General features: G+C 48.3%; 1 protein-coding gene across 1 annotated transcript in view; it reads right to left on the minus strand.

The window, feature by feature from the left end:
• AK8 (adenylate kinase 8) overlaps positions 1–14,493 on the minus strand; it is a 71,803-nt gene that overhangs the window by 12,435 nt on the left and 44,875 nt on the right. Inside the window, exon 11 of the mRNA XM_066610775.1 lies at positions 9,770–9,911. Within this exon, the coding sequence (XP_066466872.1) occupies positions 9,770–9,911 (142 nt within the window). The remainder of the gene's footprint in view (positions 1–9,769; positions 9,912–14,493) is intronic.

The raw sequence follows: 14,493 nt of genomic DNA on the forward strand, positions 1-14,493 counted from the left end.
ATTGCACTAAAGCAAATCAATTTTAAAAACAACATCCTTTTGCTGGGCAATATAAAAATAGCCTTGCTGACCTTTGTGATGTAAGAGAATCATTAAGAAGACAATCCATCAATCAGTCTCTCTCTGTTGGTTTTGAACAGTCTCTGAAAGTTGGTTTTGTAGCCACCTCACCCCTTTCCGACAGCTTCTAAAGAGAAGCTAGTAAAAAGTTCTGGAGCTGGCTGGGCTGGCGGTACACAAAAATCCTCTCTCTCAATACTCCTATTGCTGCAACATATATAACCCAACGAGATTAGTACCCTGAGACTCCACTCATCCCATTTGATCTGCTTATTACTCAACAACTAAATGTTTCACAAAGCCATTTCCCAGAGAAATATTTATGGCCCCCCCAATGTTTATGGAGCCCTCCATCATGATCAAGGTTTTATGACCACTCTGCATACAACTCTGAATTAAAAAACATAATTCTTGATCTATCAAATCTTGGCTCGATGCGGCATTTGTCTCTATTATATCCACCAGCTGCAGAACTCCTTACCGGAGAGGTTTTGCTTTGGGAGAAAAGGAGTATTTTGTACACAGCCACGGCTCTGTAGCCTAGTGGTTGCATAAATGCAATGTAAACCAGAATGCTATGGGATTTGAACTTGCACTCTTCCACTCCTGCTACACCACCAGGCGCATCTAATTCTTTTTTGGGAACTAAACAACTTTCTTGTATCCTTCATTTGGTATGCGTGTCTGAAACCCCAAGTGATCAGCCTGCTGTGTCTTGAGTTGTCACGCCAGGAGACGGAGCAGAAGAGAAAATGCAGAGAGAATCTCACACACTCTAGCCCACTACTCTCATCTTCTCCATACTTCATCCTTTCCTCTGCTCCATTTCCATCTTCTTTCCAAATCCAGGAAGGAAGGGCATGGGGGCAGAGTGCCAGCGAAAAAGGGGAGGGAGGTCTCCTTATTTACAAAAGTGCAGATGGAGGGGAAGAGAAGGGAGGAGGCCCCATAGCTACCCTCTCTCCCCCCCCATTCCACCTGCACAGCTTCCTTTCCTTCCTAGGTGGTTGCTTACTGGGGTCAATGTTGCTGCCCAGTACTGTCACCATCCCAGGTGGGCAGTTATTCTTTCTCCCACACCTGGATGGCGGAAGAGGAGAAGGAGTGGCCTCCCACCATCCCATCTTGCCCAAATAAAATCTAGAGCAGTGGCTCCCAAATTGTGGGTCGGGACCTACTGGTGGGTTGCGACCTGATTTTTGGTGGTCCACCAAAGGGTGACTGAAAGATCAGAAAACTAATTGTCTCAAGTCCTGAGGCTATTCAAAAATCAGATACTGCAGCTGCTAATTACCCTGCAAAAAGCTCAGCTTCTGCAGTTTACAAGTATGTGTAAATATAGGGAAATAAATGTTGGAGGGTTTTTTTTCCTGATTATTATTAACTTATACTTGTTGTTGGCAACCTTCAGTCTCGAAAGACTATGGTATCGCGCTCTGAAAGGTGGTTCTGGAACAGCGTCTAGTGTGGCTGAAAAGGCCGATTCGGGAGTGACAATCCCTTCCACACCGGGAGCAAGTGCAGTCTGTCCCTGGTCTGTCTCCCTGGCTATGGGCCTTCCTTCTTTGCCTCTTAGCCTCAGTCTGTTGGCCAAGTGTCTCTTCAAACTGGGAAAGGCCATGCCGCACAGCCTGCCTCCAAGTGGGCCGCTCAGAGGCCAGGGTTTCCCACCTGTTGAGGTCCACTCCTAAGGCCTTCAGATCCCTCTTGCAGATGTCCTTGTATCGCAGCTGTGGTCTACCTGTAGGGCGCTTTCCTTGCACGAGTTCTCCATAGAGGAGATCCTTTGGGATCCGGCCATCATCCATTCTCACGACATGACTGAGTCAACGCAGGCATCTCTGTTTCAGCAGTGCATACATGCTAGGGATTCCAGCACGTTCCAGGACTGTGTTGTTAGGAACTTTGTCCTGCCAGGTGATGCCGAGAATGCGTCGGAGGCAGCGCTTGTGGAAAGCGTTCAGTTTCCTCTCCTGTTGTGAGCAAAGAGTCCATGACTCGCTGCAGTACAGAAGTGTACTCAGGACGCAAGCTCTGTAGACCTGGATCTTGGTATGTCCGTCAGCTTCTTGTTGGACCAGACTCTCTTTGTGAGTCTGGAAAACCTGGTAGCTGCTTTACCGATGCGCTTGTTTAGCTCGGTATTGAGAGAAAGATTGTCGGAGATCGTTGAGCCAAGCAAGGTACACAAAGTCATGGACAACCTCCAGTTCATGCGCAGAGATTGGTTCAGGACGGTTCAGGATGTGGACTCACCTCCCTGCATATAACTTATACTTACATAAATAAAATATTATTTCTTTTAGATCTCCTTTTTTAAAAGTCTGGTAAGCCTAGGTGGGTCCCGACAGAGCTTAAAGTGGGTTCCGGTGCTAAGAAGTTTGGGAACCACTGATCTAGAATAATTCTGGGACTCTACATTATCTTAACTCTCTGCACAACTTTCATCGAGTTGATGGTTGGCAACCTTCAGTCTCAAAAGAGTATGGTATAAGCCTACAGCACCCGGTATTCCCAAGTGGTCTCCCATCCAAGTACTAACCAGGCCTGACCCTGCTTAGCTTCCAAGATCAGACGAGATCAGGCGAAACGCACTGCCCCGGCACCTGGGGCAGTCATTATGTCACTTCTGAGTTCTCCCTAGAGGACGGGGTGCTCACCACGGCAGCTTTGCGCCCCTGTTCCTTCTCTGTGGAGAAGGAACAGGGGAAGGAATAGGCTCCCTTAAAGGGGGTACGAACCCACCAGTGTCTCCTCCATAACTAGGATGGAGCTTGAGAGGCAGTTACGCACCCCCTGTTGGCATAGCACCCAGGCAGCTGCCCTTAGGCTCCGCCCTAGTCACACCTCTGGAGTGGAGAAAATCTTGTCACCATGCATCCAGATTCTTAAATCACGTGAGGCCTTTGAGGGACTGTGGGCTCCTGAGATGTGCCCCAGTAGGCTGGCTCTCTGGCACCGCTATCACCTCCTACTTTAACACCCCAGTTCCCCTAGGGCACTGCCAGAGATGGGACGCATCCTGCAATCCACCTGATTAGGAAAGGAGGGGGAAACAGAAATGCCACATTGAACAAACCTGAATTCTCATGTATTCCTGCATGCTGCCCACCCTTTTATAAATAGCTTGTCCTTTCATTAGCGGCGTAATTGTGTGTGCGCGCATACACGCACACACACACCAGTGATCGATCTCCTCTTAGATTGGTGGAGAAGGAGGGAGGCAAGCTTTTCTTTTTCCAAAGGGCTGCCAAATGCTATTCTTCCTCGGTAATCAGATCGCCGTTAATTAATAAAACTGTCAGATTAATTGTCCCAGCCTGGACATCCTTCTCCATTCCGTAATACAACTCCGCCAGTATCGCCACCGCCCCCCCACTCTCCTGCCCTATAGCTTCCAGCTCAATTAACTTAATGCTATGCAAATGAGAGGCTCTCCTCCCGTTGTGTAGCTTCCGAGCCCCGCGAATGTTAATAGCATAATTGGGCCTTCAGCAAGGTAATTAGACACGAGGTCTTCCATTAGTCTTACAAGGCTAATTATTGTTGATAGGAGAGAGGGGACAAGTCCCACAGCTACAGGCAATGAGGGGGCATCTGGGTTAAAGCAAATATAGACAAAACATTGACAAGGTAAAACAACCGCCTCGATCTATAGCAAGGTCACTGAGAGGCTGGGAAGGGGGGGGCAGTTCCATGTATAGGAATCACATCATCCCTTATAAGCGCAGAGGGCTTGGAGGCAGGGATCTCAGAAACCCCTAAGCTTGCATTAAGCTATCTCTGCCCAGCGTTGCATCTACACAACAGGGATCAAATGTGTACACCTGTGGGCTGGGCAGAAATGGGTGAAGCAAAGAGGATAGGGGAACGTGCACACACACAAAATATATCATCATTTTTTTCTTCTTCAGAACTTAGGCATATGTTCAAAAATCCAATTATAAGCAAGGCTGGGCCATCCATGAGGCTGACCAAGGCTTCATCCACCTGCCAGCCTTCATCCATGCCTGCTCCCTGGATCTGAACAGGAAGGGTGCGAACAGTGGAAGAGTGGTGAGCTAGAGTGTCTCCTGAGAGACAGTCTAGCTGGCCACTCTTCTGTCCTCCACACTTTCTCTTTCAGTCTAAGCCCCTCGTCCTTTCTGAATTCAGGGAGCCAGCTGGTACACTGCTAGATAAGGTGGAATGCACTGCCTCATGGGTCAGGAAGTCTTGGTCCACCCCCACTTATGAAGTAAGCTGTTATGATTGACTAACATTACGAGGTTTTAGCTGTCTGATGCCTTCGTTTGCCCAGTTATGAACTCAACGACAGAGCTGTAACACAGTGTCCCAACACCCTCATGATGCCATGAGGCTCATGACATCACAACCTCACAAGTCTCACGGTGTCACTTCCAGATTCTGAGAGGTCAACCCTGATACAACCCCATCCCCTCCTAGCAGCGTAACTTTTGCAGAATAAAACACTACGTGGTTGACATTGCGTGGTTCAGCATTTCTATTCCCAAAGTTCCCGGGAACCAGCATGTGCGGGTTCAAAGGTAAAGTACGTTTTTTATGTCAAGGCCTCAAAAGTAATTGCTCCAGGGCTCTCCAAAGGCAGACAAGCAGACGGAGTAACAGACTTTTCCTAAACTCAGCTTTAACCCTTCAAGAAGCAAGAGTGACCTTCCCACATTTACTCAGAATAATATCCCCCCCCCTACACACACACACACACACACACACCCGCCTCACCTCAAAGCACAAACACTGGAAATAAATACTCAAATGTCAACAGCTAAGGAACTCGGAAATGGTTTGACTTTCTGCTCTCATTGACTGCAATGCCACAGCCCTCCGGTGTGCAAAATTCCCCAGAGCTTCCCTAACCTCTGACTTGTCAGAATTTTGTTAATGTAAAAAAATTGCAAATGTGATCATGTCGCACAGATGGTGTTTTTGCAACTCTATTGATGCATAGGGTTGACTCTACAGGTGGGGCCTTCTGGGGCACATGCTGGGGAGGGGGGCCCACACCTATGCCTGGGTAATCGCGAGGCCTGCATCATTGCCTGATAAGGTGGGGTCCAATCCCCCCCCCATGCCTTAGCTGGAGCACTGCTCCAGGATCATCATCTGTCATGGTGGTCTTCAAACTTTTTTGTGCCATAACCCCAATGCATGAAGGAATGAATGGCGCTGGGGACCCACTGTCGATCCTCTCCCCTTCCCAGGACCCCATCTGCCTACCCCCCTGTCCCGCCTGCCCCATTTCCCTCTACCTCTTGAGTCTTCACCCTGCGAAGTAGCAGCCTGAGCAGGCCTGGCTTTAGGAGCTGCAGAGCAAGATGGTGAGAAGAGGCTGTGCAGGTTGATATCAAGGACCCAGTGCGGATTGGATCCAAGCCTTCTTTTGCACAGGCTTTGAAAGGTTGCCGTGACCCCCCAAATGTGGCTTTGCACCCCACAGGTTGAAGAACAGTCATCTATGACGCTGACTGAGGTGTTTACCTCAGATCAGGGGTGCCCAAACCCTGGCCCTGGGGTCACTTGTGGCCCTCGAGGCCTCTCAATGCGGCCCTCAGGGAGCTCCCAGTCTCCAATGAGCCTCTGGCCCTCCGGTGATTTGTTGGAGCCCACACTGGCCTGACGCAACTGCTCTCAGCGTGAGAGCAACTGTTTGACCTCTTTCGTGAGCTGTGGGATGAGGGCTCCCTCCACTGCTTGCTGTTTCACATCTGTGATGCAGTAGCGGCAGAAAAGGAAAGGCCAGCCTTGCTTTGTGCAAGGCCTTTTACAGGCCTTGAGCAATTGCAAGACCTCTGTTCATTCATATAAGTTCATCTTTAATATATTCATTTATGTAAACATATGTAAATTTATTCAAATTTGAACTGTAAATTAATTCTTTTTTTTTTCCCCTGGCCCCCGACACAGTGTCAGAGAGACAATGTGGCCCTCCTGCCAAAAACTTTGGACACAGATGGTAGAAACCCACCCAATTTCTTTCTATTCTACTCCTTGTCCTTGACCTGCTCCCTGGATTCTGCAAGGAAGAGGGGGACGGAGTGGAAGAGGAGAGTGTAGAGGAGAAGAGTGAGGACAGTCTAGCCAATCATTCTTGTCTTCTCCATGCTTCTGTTCCTTTATAAATCCAGGGAGTGAGAGAAGCAGCAGCAGCAGAGGGCAGCCCATACTTCTACTGGATGGGAGGTGGGGGGGGGGAACGGGACATTTGACATGCTTTGCCCAGCTCTGCCAATGAGCCATGGATGAGAATGCTCTTTTCACCCCATGATGATTGAATCCCACAGCTCACCCGGAGTCTCTGGGAGTGGACAGGCTTTGAAATGACTTATTTCCCCCCTGGGATGATAACGGCGGATCCTATATCCCTCCCTTCTTTTGTCCCCACTGACATCTGCATAACGCCATTTACGAAGAAAACCACCCTATGTTTACATCGACCCAAATGTTAATTAATCCAACCATTGAAAATAGTAAATGCCGTTTCCAGGAAAGTTGGAGGGGCTGTTTTCTCCGCACCCCACCCCCAGAGCACTTTCATGGCCTTTGGATTTCTCAGCACCCCACAGGATCAACCCCCTCCCTCGGTGAAATTCAACGAGATCGTAATTAAGTCACGTACCGCCGGCACCCCATCTACTTTTCGATTGGCTCGCAGGGGTGGCAGGTAAATGTTAAGAGGGTGAAGGGAAGGAGGATTTGAAGTTGGGTGATCTTTAACCAAAATCTTCCTTCCGACAGCTCCCGGCGCGTCCGTGGAATACTTATTCAGCGATATGTATTCCGGCCCACGCCTGGCAAACTCGCGGATAATGGCACCATGCGAAGGTCACGCAGGTTCTATTAGCTCAATTAATAGAGGAGTAAGATAGGGCTAATACCCAGCTCTTCAAACGGCTAAAGAATAGAGCTGGTAGTAATGGAGTTATTAACCTCTCTCCGCCATTGAATTCGGCTGCTGGTTCAAACTCCATCTCCTGGTTCAGGCCTCCATTAATGGGCTGTTTATTATCCCTAATCCACCTTAGAAATCGGCTGCTGAAATAGGAAAAGGCCCAAATAACCACCAAAGGGTAGGAAATGAAATCCCCAACCCCACTCTTTCGTTTCCCCTCCCCTTGTTATTTCATCTGAATTCCACTTCCCATTTAATTTCTGGAAGCAGAAGACTTCTCACGCCCGACTCAGGAACTTCGGGGAAGGAAAAATGCAAGACAAAGAGGAAAGGAAGCTGCTAGAGGGAACCTTCAGGGTGGGCCATCCACGAGGCCAAATGACACAGTACCCTCAGGGCGTGGACTGCTGGGCAGCGCCAAGCTCCATCTGCCCACCTTCACCCACTCTCTGGACTCAGAAAGGAAGAGGATAACTCAGCACAAGAGGAAGCGTGGGAGAGTGAAACCAGTTTGGGGGTGGGATGCTGTTGGAGTCGAGTAGAGAAGGACCACATAAGAAGAGCCCACTGGAACAGGCCAAAGGCTTGTCTCATCCAGCTTCCTACATCTCACAGTAGCCCTCCAGATACGTCAGGGAGCACACAAGACACTGTTGCCTCTCCCCTGCATCTGGCATTCAGAGATAATGGTTGGCAACCTTCAGTCTCGAAAGACTATGGTATAAGCCTACAGCACCCAGTATTTCCAGGCGGTCTCCCATCCAAGTACTAACCAGGCCTGACCCTGCTTAGCTTCCGAGATCATGGTATAAGCTTACAGCACCCAGTATTCCCAGGTGGTCTCCCATCCAAGTACTAACCAGGCCCGACCCTGCTTAGCTTCCAAGATCAGGCATGTGCAGGGTAACAGTAGCCTACTTCTAAAGCCAGGAGGTTGCACATGGCCTTTCCCTCCATCCGTCTGTCCAATCCCCTTCGTAAGGCACGTGGGCTCTCAGGTGCTATCACCACATCCTGTGGCAAGGAGTTCCACAGACCGCCTACACACTGGGTAAAGAAATATTTTTCTCTGCTTGTTCTGCAGCTCTGACCTAGGGTAAGTCACCAACAAGGTTGGTGAGGAGGATTTTTTTTTTTTTTACCTACTTCACAGCCAGGAAAGGGACCCACACTGCTTGGGGTGAGAGGTCTGTAGGGCAGAATCCTGCTGCCGATTACTTCAAGTTATTTAAAAAAAAAAAATACCCAACCCTATTTAAATTCGGGGGGGGGGGGCGGACTGGACATGAAAGAGAGCCAACAATTAATTACTCTTTGCTGGTCACATGGTTATTGCTTTTATCTCACTGTATTTGCCAATGTACCTATTTAATCAGAGACAACATGAAATGAAGCACCTCCACTGCAGACCAAGATGGCCTTATCAGGCCATCCTCAACTCTCTTTATAACATGACAGCCTGTTTCTCCAGCCCCAGGGCAACATGATTAATATCCCCTGCACTGGAACTGTACCTGCATCCTGAGAAAGCAGGGAAAAAACCAATACATATCCTTATGGAGAAGGGAAGTCTGTTGAAAAAACGTATTTCATTTTCGGTAAAACAAAAGTGAAGCCGAGCCTTGCTGGATTAGACCATCTAGGCCAAGAGCTTATTTGCAATAATGGTCAATAGCCAGGGCTTGAAACAGTCCTCCCTCCTTGTTTGCCACCCAGACTGGTGTAGGATTGCCACTCAGACAGTATAGGATTGGCAGTGGCAAACCAAGGTGTACACGCATGTTTTGAGTGCAAGGCTTGGGCCCCCCCCATTTTAGGGGATGCAAGAAACCTGATTGATTCTGGGGCCTGACGCCTTCCGCACAAGGTAGCTGTCAGTTCATTCCGGGCAAGAGAGAAATGATCTGGGAGAAGGTGCATCTAGCGGCCTGGTGGAAGCCAGGCCGTAAATCATTCGCTCGCAGCAAAGGTGATAAAACACGGCACGGAGCATGTTTCTGACATCCAGAGGAAAAACCCCAAATAGAATTAGCGCTTGGAAATCAATCTGGGAATAGGAATGGAAAAGTATAAATCATGGCCTGAACCAAAGGCAGCCCCCACCCCCTCACCCCAAACACACACATTTTTAGGTGGGCCTCAGGTTGATGAAATTAGATTAAAATAAATTTACATATATATCAAGTTTATTATTAAAATCCCGTCACATCAGTAAACTAAGTTACCAGCGAGCAGGTCTGTTATGGTGTGCCTGGAACTCCAGGCTGGCCTCTCAAGCCGATCAGAAAGCAGAATTATTGTCAGGGTGGCAACTCGTAAGTCTGTTTCTTAGAACTAATAAATGGTTTGGTGTTCCAACGACGATGTTTTATCTGACTTCCAGCTCATAAACCTGCTACGAATAATACTAAATTATGTGCCGTTGAGCAGTATCAGTCTCTCAGCTCCTTCGTCTTATGCAAAGGGACAGAAAACAAAGCCTGGTAATTGATGGCGGAAAAGAATGAAAAATCAAGTTATTTGAGGTGGGGAGAAAAAAAATATAAGCCCAACAACAAGAAGAAACAAATTGGGCTATAAAGTTTCTTAATATGTAACCATAAAGAAGAAAGAGATCCCTTGAAGCCCCAGCCCTTGTATCTAGAGATCTGCCCTCGAGCAAAGAGAAAAATAATTTATCTTGAGCCTGCCAAGAGAAGGAATTAGATTTTGCTTAAATTAACGTTGGTCATGAAGCCGGGCAAGAAGGACAGGCTGGTGAAAGGACTGGCAGGGGATTTTAGTTACCTGTTTTGTTACCTGTTAGGATAAATGTGGGCATTCTCCATCTGCCTCGCCTGGTCCTCGTCCCGTGGGAAACCATGGAGCACCCAGCCTCGGATGTGACAGTCCAGCATGTTCAGCCGGTCCGAGAGAACCTTGAGGACAATGCTGTCCGACACTGAAAAACAACCACACTCATGGTTAGTGGAGACCAAGAAGCCAAGCCAAGCAAATGCATGCAATCCTTCTGTGACTTAATAAGAAGACATAGAAGAATTAGCAAAGTCATCTCACCCAGGAGGCCGTCTGAGGCAGGTACCTGGAGGAGGAGCTTGGTGAAGGAGGCACCCACCTGCTTCTGACACTCCTCACCTGGTGAAGACATCATCATCAGTTACTTCTGGGTTTGGAGACTGCGACAAGCAGCAGTAAGAGGCTTGGGGCAAGCAGGCTTTTTCAAGCGGGGAAAACCAAGCGAGGAGCTCTGCCTGCCCAGCCGAGTCTCCTACCGCCTGCTTCTTGCATCAGGCTGGCGGGCATCCTGCGGTGCCCCTGCGCATTCACCACACCGCCCCTGGGAGCCACACCTCACAGACTGAGGACCTCTGTGGCCTTCTTCCTTCTCAAACCCAGCGAGCAGGAGGAGAACTGATGGACCCAGGTATCGGTCTAAGCAGGCCGCGTGCTGCATATTCAGTTCTCTGCTGCCTGATTAATCAAGTCATTCACACAGTAAGCCAGCAGTCCTTAAGGTCACACTAAGCCACATGAGAGCGCTGGCTTCTCAGCAGGTTTTCAAAAAAAGGTGGATGGAGGGGAAGGGAATCAGCATGGCTTCTGCTCCTCTGCGATAAAAACAAAACAGACAGGTAGCAATTTACAGCAATCGCCTTTCGTTCACGCGGGACTTCTTCCTTGAGGTTGTCAGGAAAATTGGCAAGTCTCTCTAATTGCCGGCAGGGCCGACTTCGAAAGCTCGCCCCCGAGTCTCTTGGCCTCCAGTGTATGGTGAATGAGCAAAGTTGAGTTTGGAATCCCTCTGATGAAGTCGTCAATCCGCGTGCTTTAAGGAGATTATGACGCAGGGAGATTTCAAACCATCAATTCCCTTTCATCATAAATGTGTGCGAGATTCAACCTCTGTCTCAGAGCGGAGGAAAGTTGGCCTCCGCAGAGAACTTTCTAGTCTTTACAGAAGTCCAAAGGTACAGTTCTAGGGGGGAGGGTCTGAAGGTTGGGAGTAGGAGATGCCCACTTTTTTTTTTTAAGGCTATTTTCAATAATTATAAAGTTAATTCACTGTGGGATTGTTTGGGTCCCATTCAGAGAGTTCCGATCCATTTAGTTAAATCTAGCTTAAGTTAAATCTAGTTTAAATTAGTTAAATCAGGGTCAGGCCTGGTTAGTACTTGGATGGGAGACCGCCTGGGAATACCGGGTGCTGTAGGCTTATACCATGATCTCGGAAGCTAAGCAAGGTCAGGCCTGGTTAGGATTTGGATGGGAGACTGCCTGGGAATACTAGGTGCTGTAGGCTTCTACCATGATCTTGGAAGCTAAGCAAGGTCAGGCCTGGTTAGTACTTGGATGGGAGACCACCTGGGAATACTAGGTGCTGTAGGCTTATACCATGATCTCGGAAGCTAAGCAAGGTCAGGCCTGGTTAGTATTTGGATGGGAGACCGCCTGGGAATACTGGGTGCTGTAGGCTTATACCATAGTCTTTCGAGACTGAAGGTTGCCAACCAGACTAGTTAAATCTAGACCAGCTTCCTGTATCTCACAGTGGCCCACCAGATGCTTCAGGGAGTACACAAGAGACCCGCATCCTGTTGCCACACCCTCGCACCTGGCATTCTGAGGTAGCCTGTTTCGAAAATCAAAAGGTTACACATACCCGTTGCAGTTTGTAAACTGTGGATGTGAAGCCACCTCCCTCCTCAGTGGAGACTCTGGAAGTGACTGCCTTGCACCCAGAAGTGACACCAGGATGCCACGTTATGTCATGGCATTACTCCCTGGCTGTGCCAAATGCTGCCTCTCCTAACTTGATGATGGTGCCAGGCTCTGCTCCTCCCACTCCCTGGACTGAAAAAGGAAGAGGAGGATAGAGAGGAAGTGTGGGGGGGAGTTACAAACACTCTAGCCCACTACTCCTCCAACGCTCCTCTTCCTTCTCCAATTGAAGGAAGGGGAGGAGCAGCAGTAGAGGGGAAGAGGGTAGACAAAGCAGATGGGCACTCAACAACGAGGTTGGCTCATGGATGGACTGGTCCTAGTTGGAAGATTATGAACTGTCAGAAGAAGCAGCCCTTCTGTTCTGGGGATGCTGTTGTCCTCTGGGACAAAAACCGATTCGGGGGAAAGGTTGGCCCGTGGCATGCTTGCTTGCCGCCTGCTCGACATGCACGTCAGGATAAAAACAGATTCACAGAAGCACTGCACATCTCCCCGGTGCTCCCTCTGCCAAAAGCAAGCAGACCCTGCAAAAGGCTGAACCGTCTCAGGCTTCACCGAGAACCGCGATGCCTTCCAGGTGGCCAGGCCGTCTAACGGATTGCGGGAAAATGGTCACTCTGTCAACCTGCATGGGTGGCCTTTGTTGTATGAGAACCCCTACGTCAGGGGTTCTCAAACGTTTTTAGCCCAGGACCCGCTTTTTAGGAGGACAATCTGCTAGGACACACCGGAAGTGATATCATTAACCTGGAAGTGATGTGATGGCCAGAAGTGACATAATCAAACAGGAAAACTTAACAATCCTAGGCTGCAATCCTATCCGCTCTTACCTGGGAGTAAGTCCCATTGACTATCATTGCTAAAAGCATATACACTGTAGCCTGTTAAAAGTACAGATCTCCCCAAATGCAGTCGCCTACCATGTTGGCATCAAGTCTAATATAGTAAAAATAAAATAATGAAGTGAATGGGGACCCACCTGAAATTCGCTCACGACTCACCTAGTGGGTCCCAACTCACAGTTTGAGAAACACTGGCCTATACCATTCATTCTGACTCCAGCCAGGCCCATTCCATATTTTTGGGGGGAGGGATATGATTATTCACTGCCTCCAGCTTCATGGTGGGCAAAGAGGAAAAAGCTAAAATAAATACATTCTTGGAAGGAACTCAGGAAGTTCTGTGATGAGCTCAGAGACCCACCAGAGGCAAAAAGGACAGAAAAAGCAACGGTCAATGGCCCCTTGTTGAAGGATGCCATTTGTCCTACTGTAAGTCCCTGCCGAATCACTCCTGGCCAGCTAATGGGAAAGCTGTGTCAATCATCTCTGTGTGTACCTTCGAGCAGCGATACCATCCTAGCTGCCAAGCTCCTGGAGCAAAAGACATCAGCTTAAAGAAACTGTGTGCTGCAGCTATGGGGACACGTGACAAAGACAGAGCTAGGAGCGTGCAGAATGTGGCACACCGCAATGACTCTGGGTTTCCATTATTTCAAATTTTTATCTACACAACTGTTCTTTAGGAATGCCTTTCATCGTATAGAGGATCATGCCCACGCTTTTCTGAAACAGCTTGTTGGCCGACAGCCAGTTTTGGCTCCAGCTTTTGGGGGGCTCTGGGGCAAAGGCCCCTCCAGTGGTACACTCTTCCCCCCATAGTTGGAAAGCCTCATAGATAGACCAGCCCTGCCTATCCACCGGAGAAGAAGAAACTAAAATGTTCAACATGTTTTGAGCCTAATTTGTTAATCAGCAAAATGTCACAGCCCTAAGTAGTTTCTTTAACTGCTTTAATTTACATAATTCTCCCCCCCCCCATAAGTTGCAAGAAGGGGCAAAGTGCTATGCAGGGCATAGAAAGAAATGCCGCCCCACCTTAAGGCATGTCATCCAGGAATTGTTCCTAAATTTTCAAGACCATCTGCACAGCCTTAAAAACAAGAAGCTTTTGGTTTTGTTCTAAATATACATTTTGCTTACTATTACAGGTCAATTGCCCCTTATCTGGGCATCCAAAATCCAAACTGCTCCGAAATCCGGAACGTTTTTATCCAAGGTAAGAACCTAAGCTTTAGTGGTTGGAAGTATCATCAAATGGAAGAGTCTTCCTACGGGCTTTTTTGCACTTAGCTGTGAGGGGCATTGTCAAAGGACTAGAACGCTACCTAAAATACTGTAACTGCCAGGAGCAGTCTGGATAAGGGATACACACACAAATCCCACATCAATTTCTTCGCTTGCCTGGTATGGCGATCGAAGACAGAGAGCCATAGCGATCTCCTACTGATTTCACACAGAGATATAAAACTCTTCCAGGAACCTGCACTGTTTTATTCTAGCCCTCTTAAAACAGTTTCTTTTTTAACTGTGAATGTTCTCCTTCCTCCCCCCCCCTCAAAAAAAATTATGGATCTACAATGTATGCTGAAGCAGAAAGTCCAAAATCTATATGCACCAAACCTGGGCACTTCTCCTAATTGGAGCTATTCAGCTCCAGTATCTTTACTTTTTTTAAATAAAGAACATACTTCTGACACGTATTGACCTGTTTCTCCTCCATGCCTATAAATCCTTGATATCTAAGAGCCGTACATGGAGGTATTATCGGGATAGGGGTCAAGGGAGAGCTTGGTCAAGGTTGCAGAAAGTTTTGACACCTCTTTGATAGTGCTGTCCACTTAGCCTTTTCCCTCCTCTTAGAGATTTTCTCTTCTTTCCCTGTTAGGTCTAAAGCCTCCCACCATTAATTCAGATGCCTGAGGGGTGATCTCCGGGCTTGACAGTTAACATCTTGCCCTG

Source organism: Tiliqua scincoides, chromosome 16, assembly GCF_035046505.1.
Source record: "Tiliqua scincoides isolate rTilSci1 chromosome 16, rTilSci1.hap2, whole genome shotgun sequence".
In the NCBI taxonomy this organism is placed as follows: domain Eukaryota; kingdom Metazoa; phylum Chordata; class Lepidosauria; order Squamata; family Scincidae; genus Tiliqua; species Tiliqua scincoides.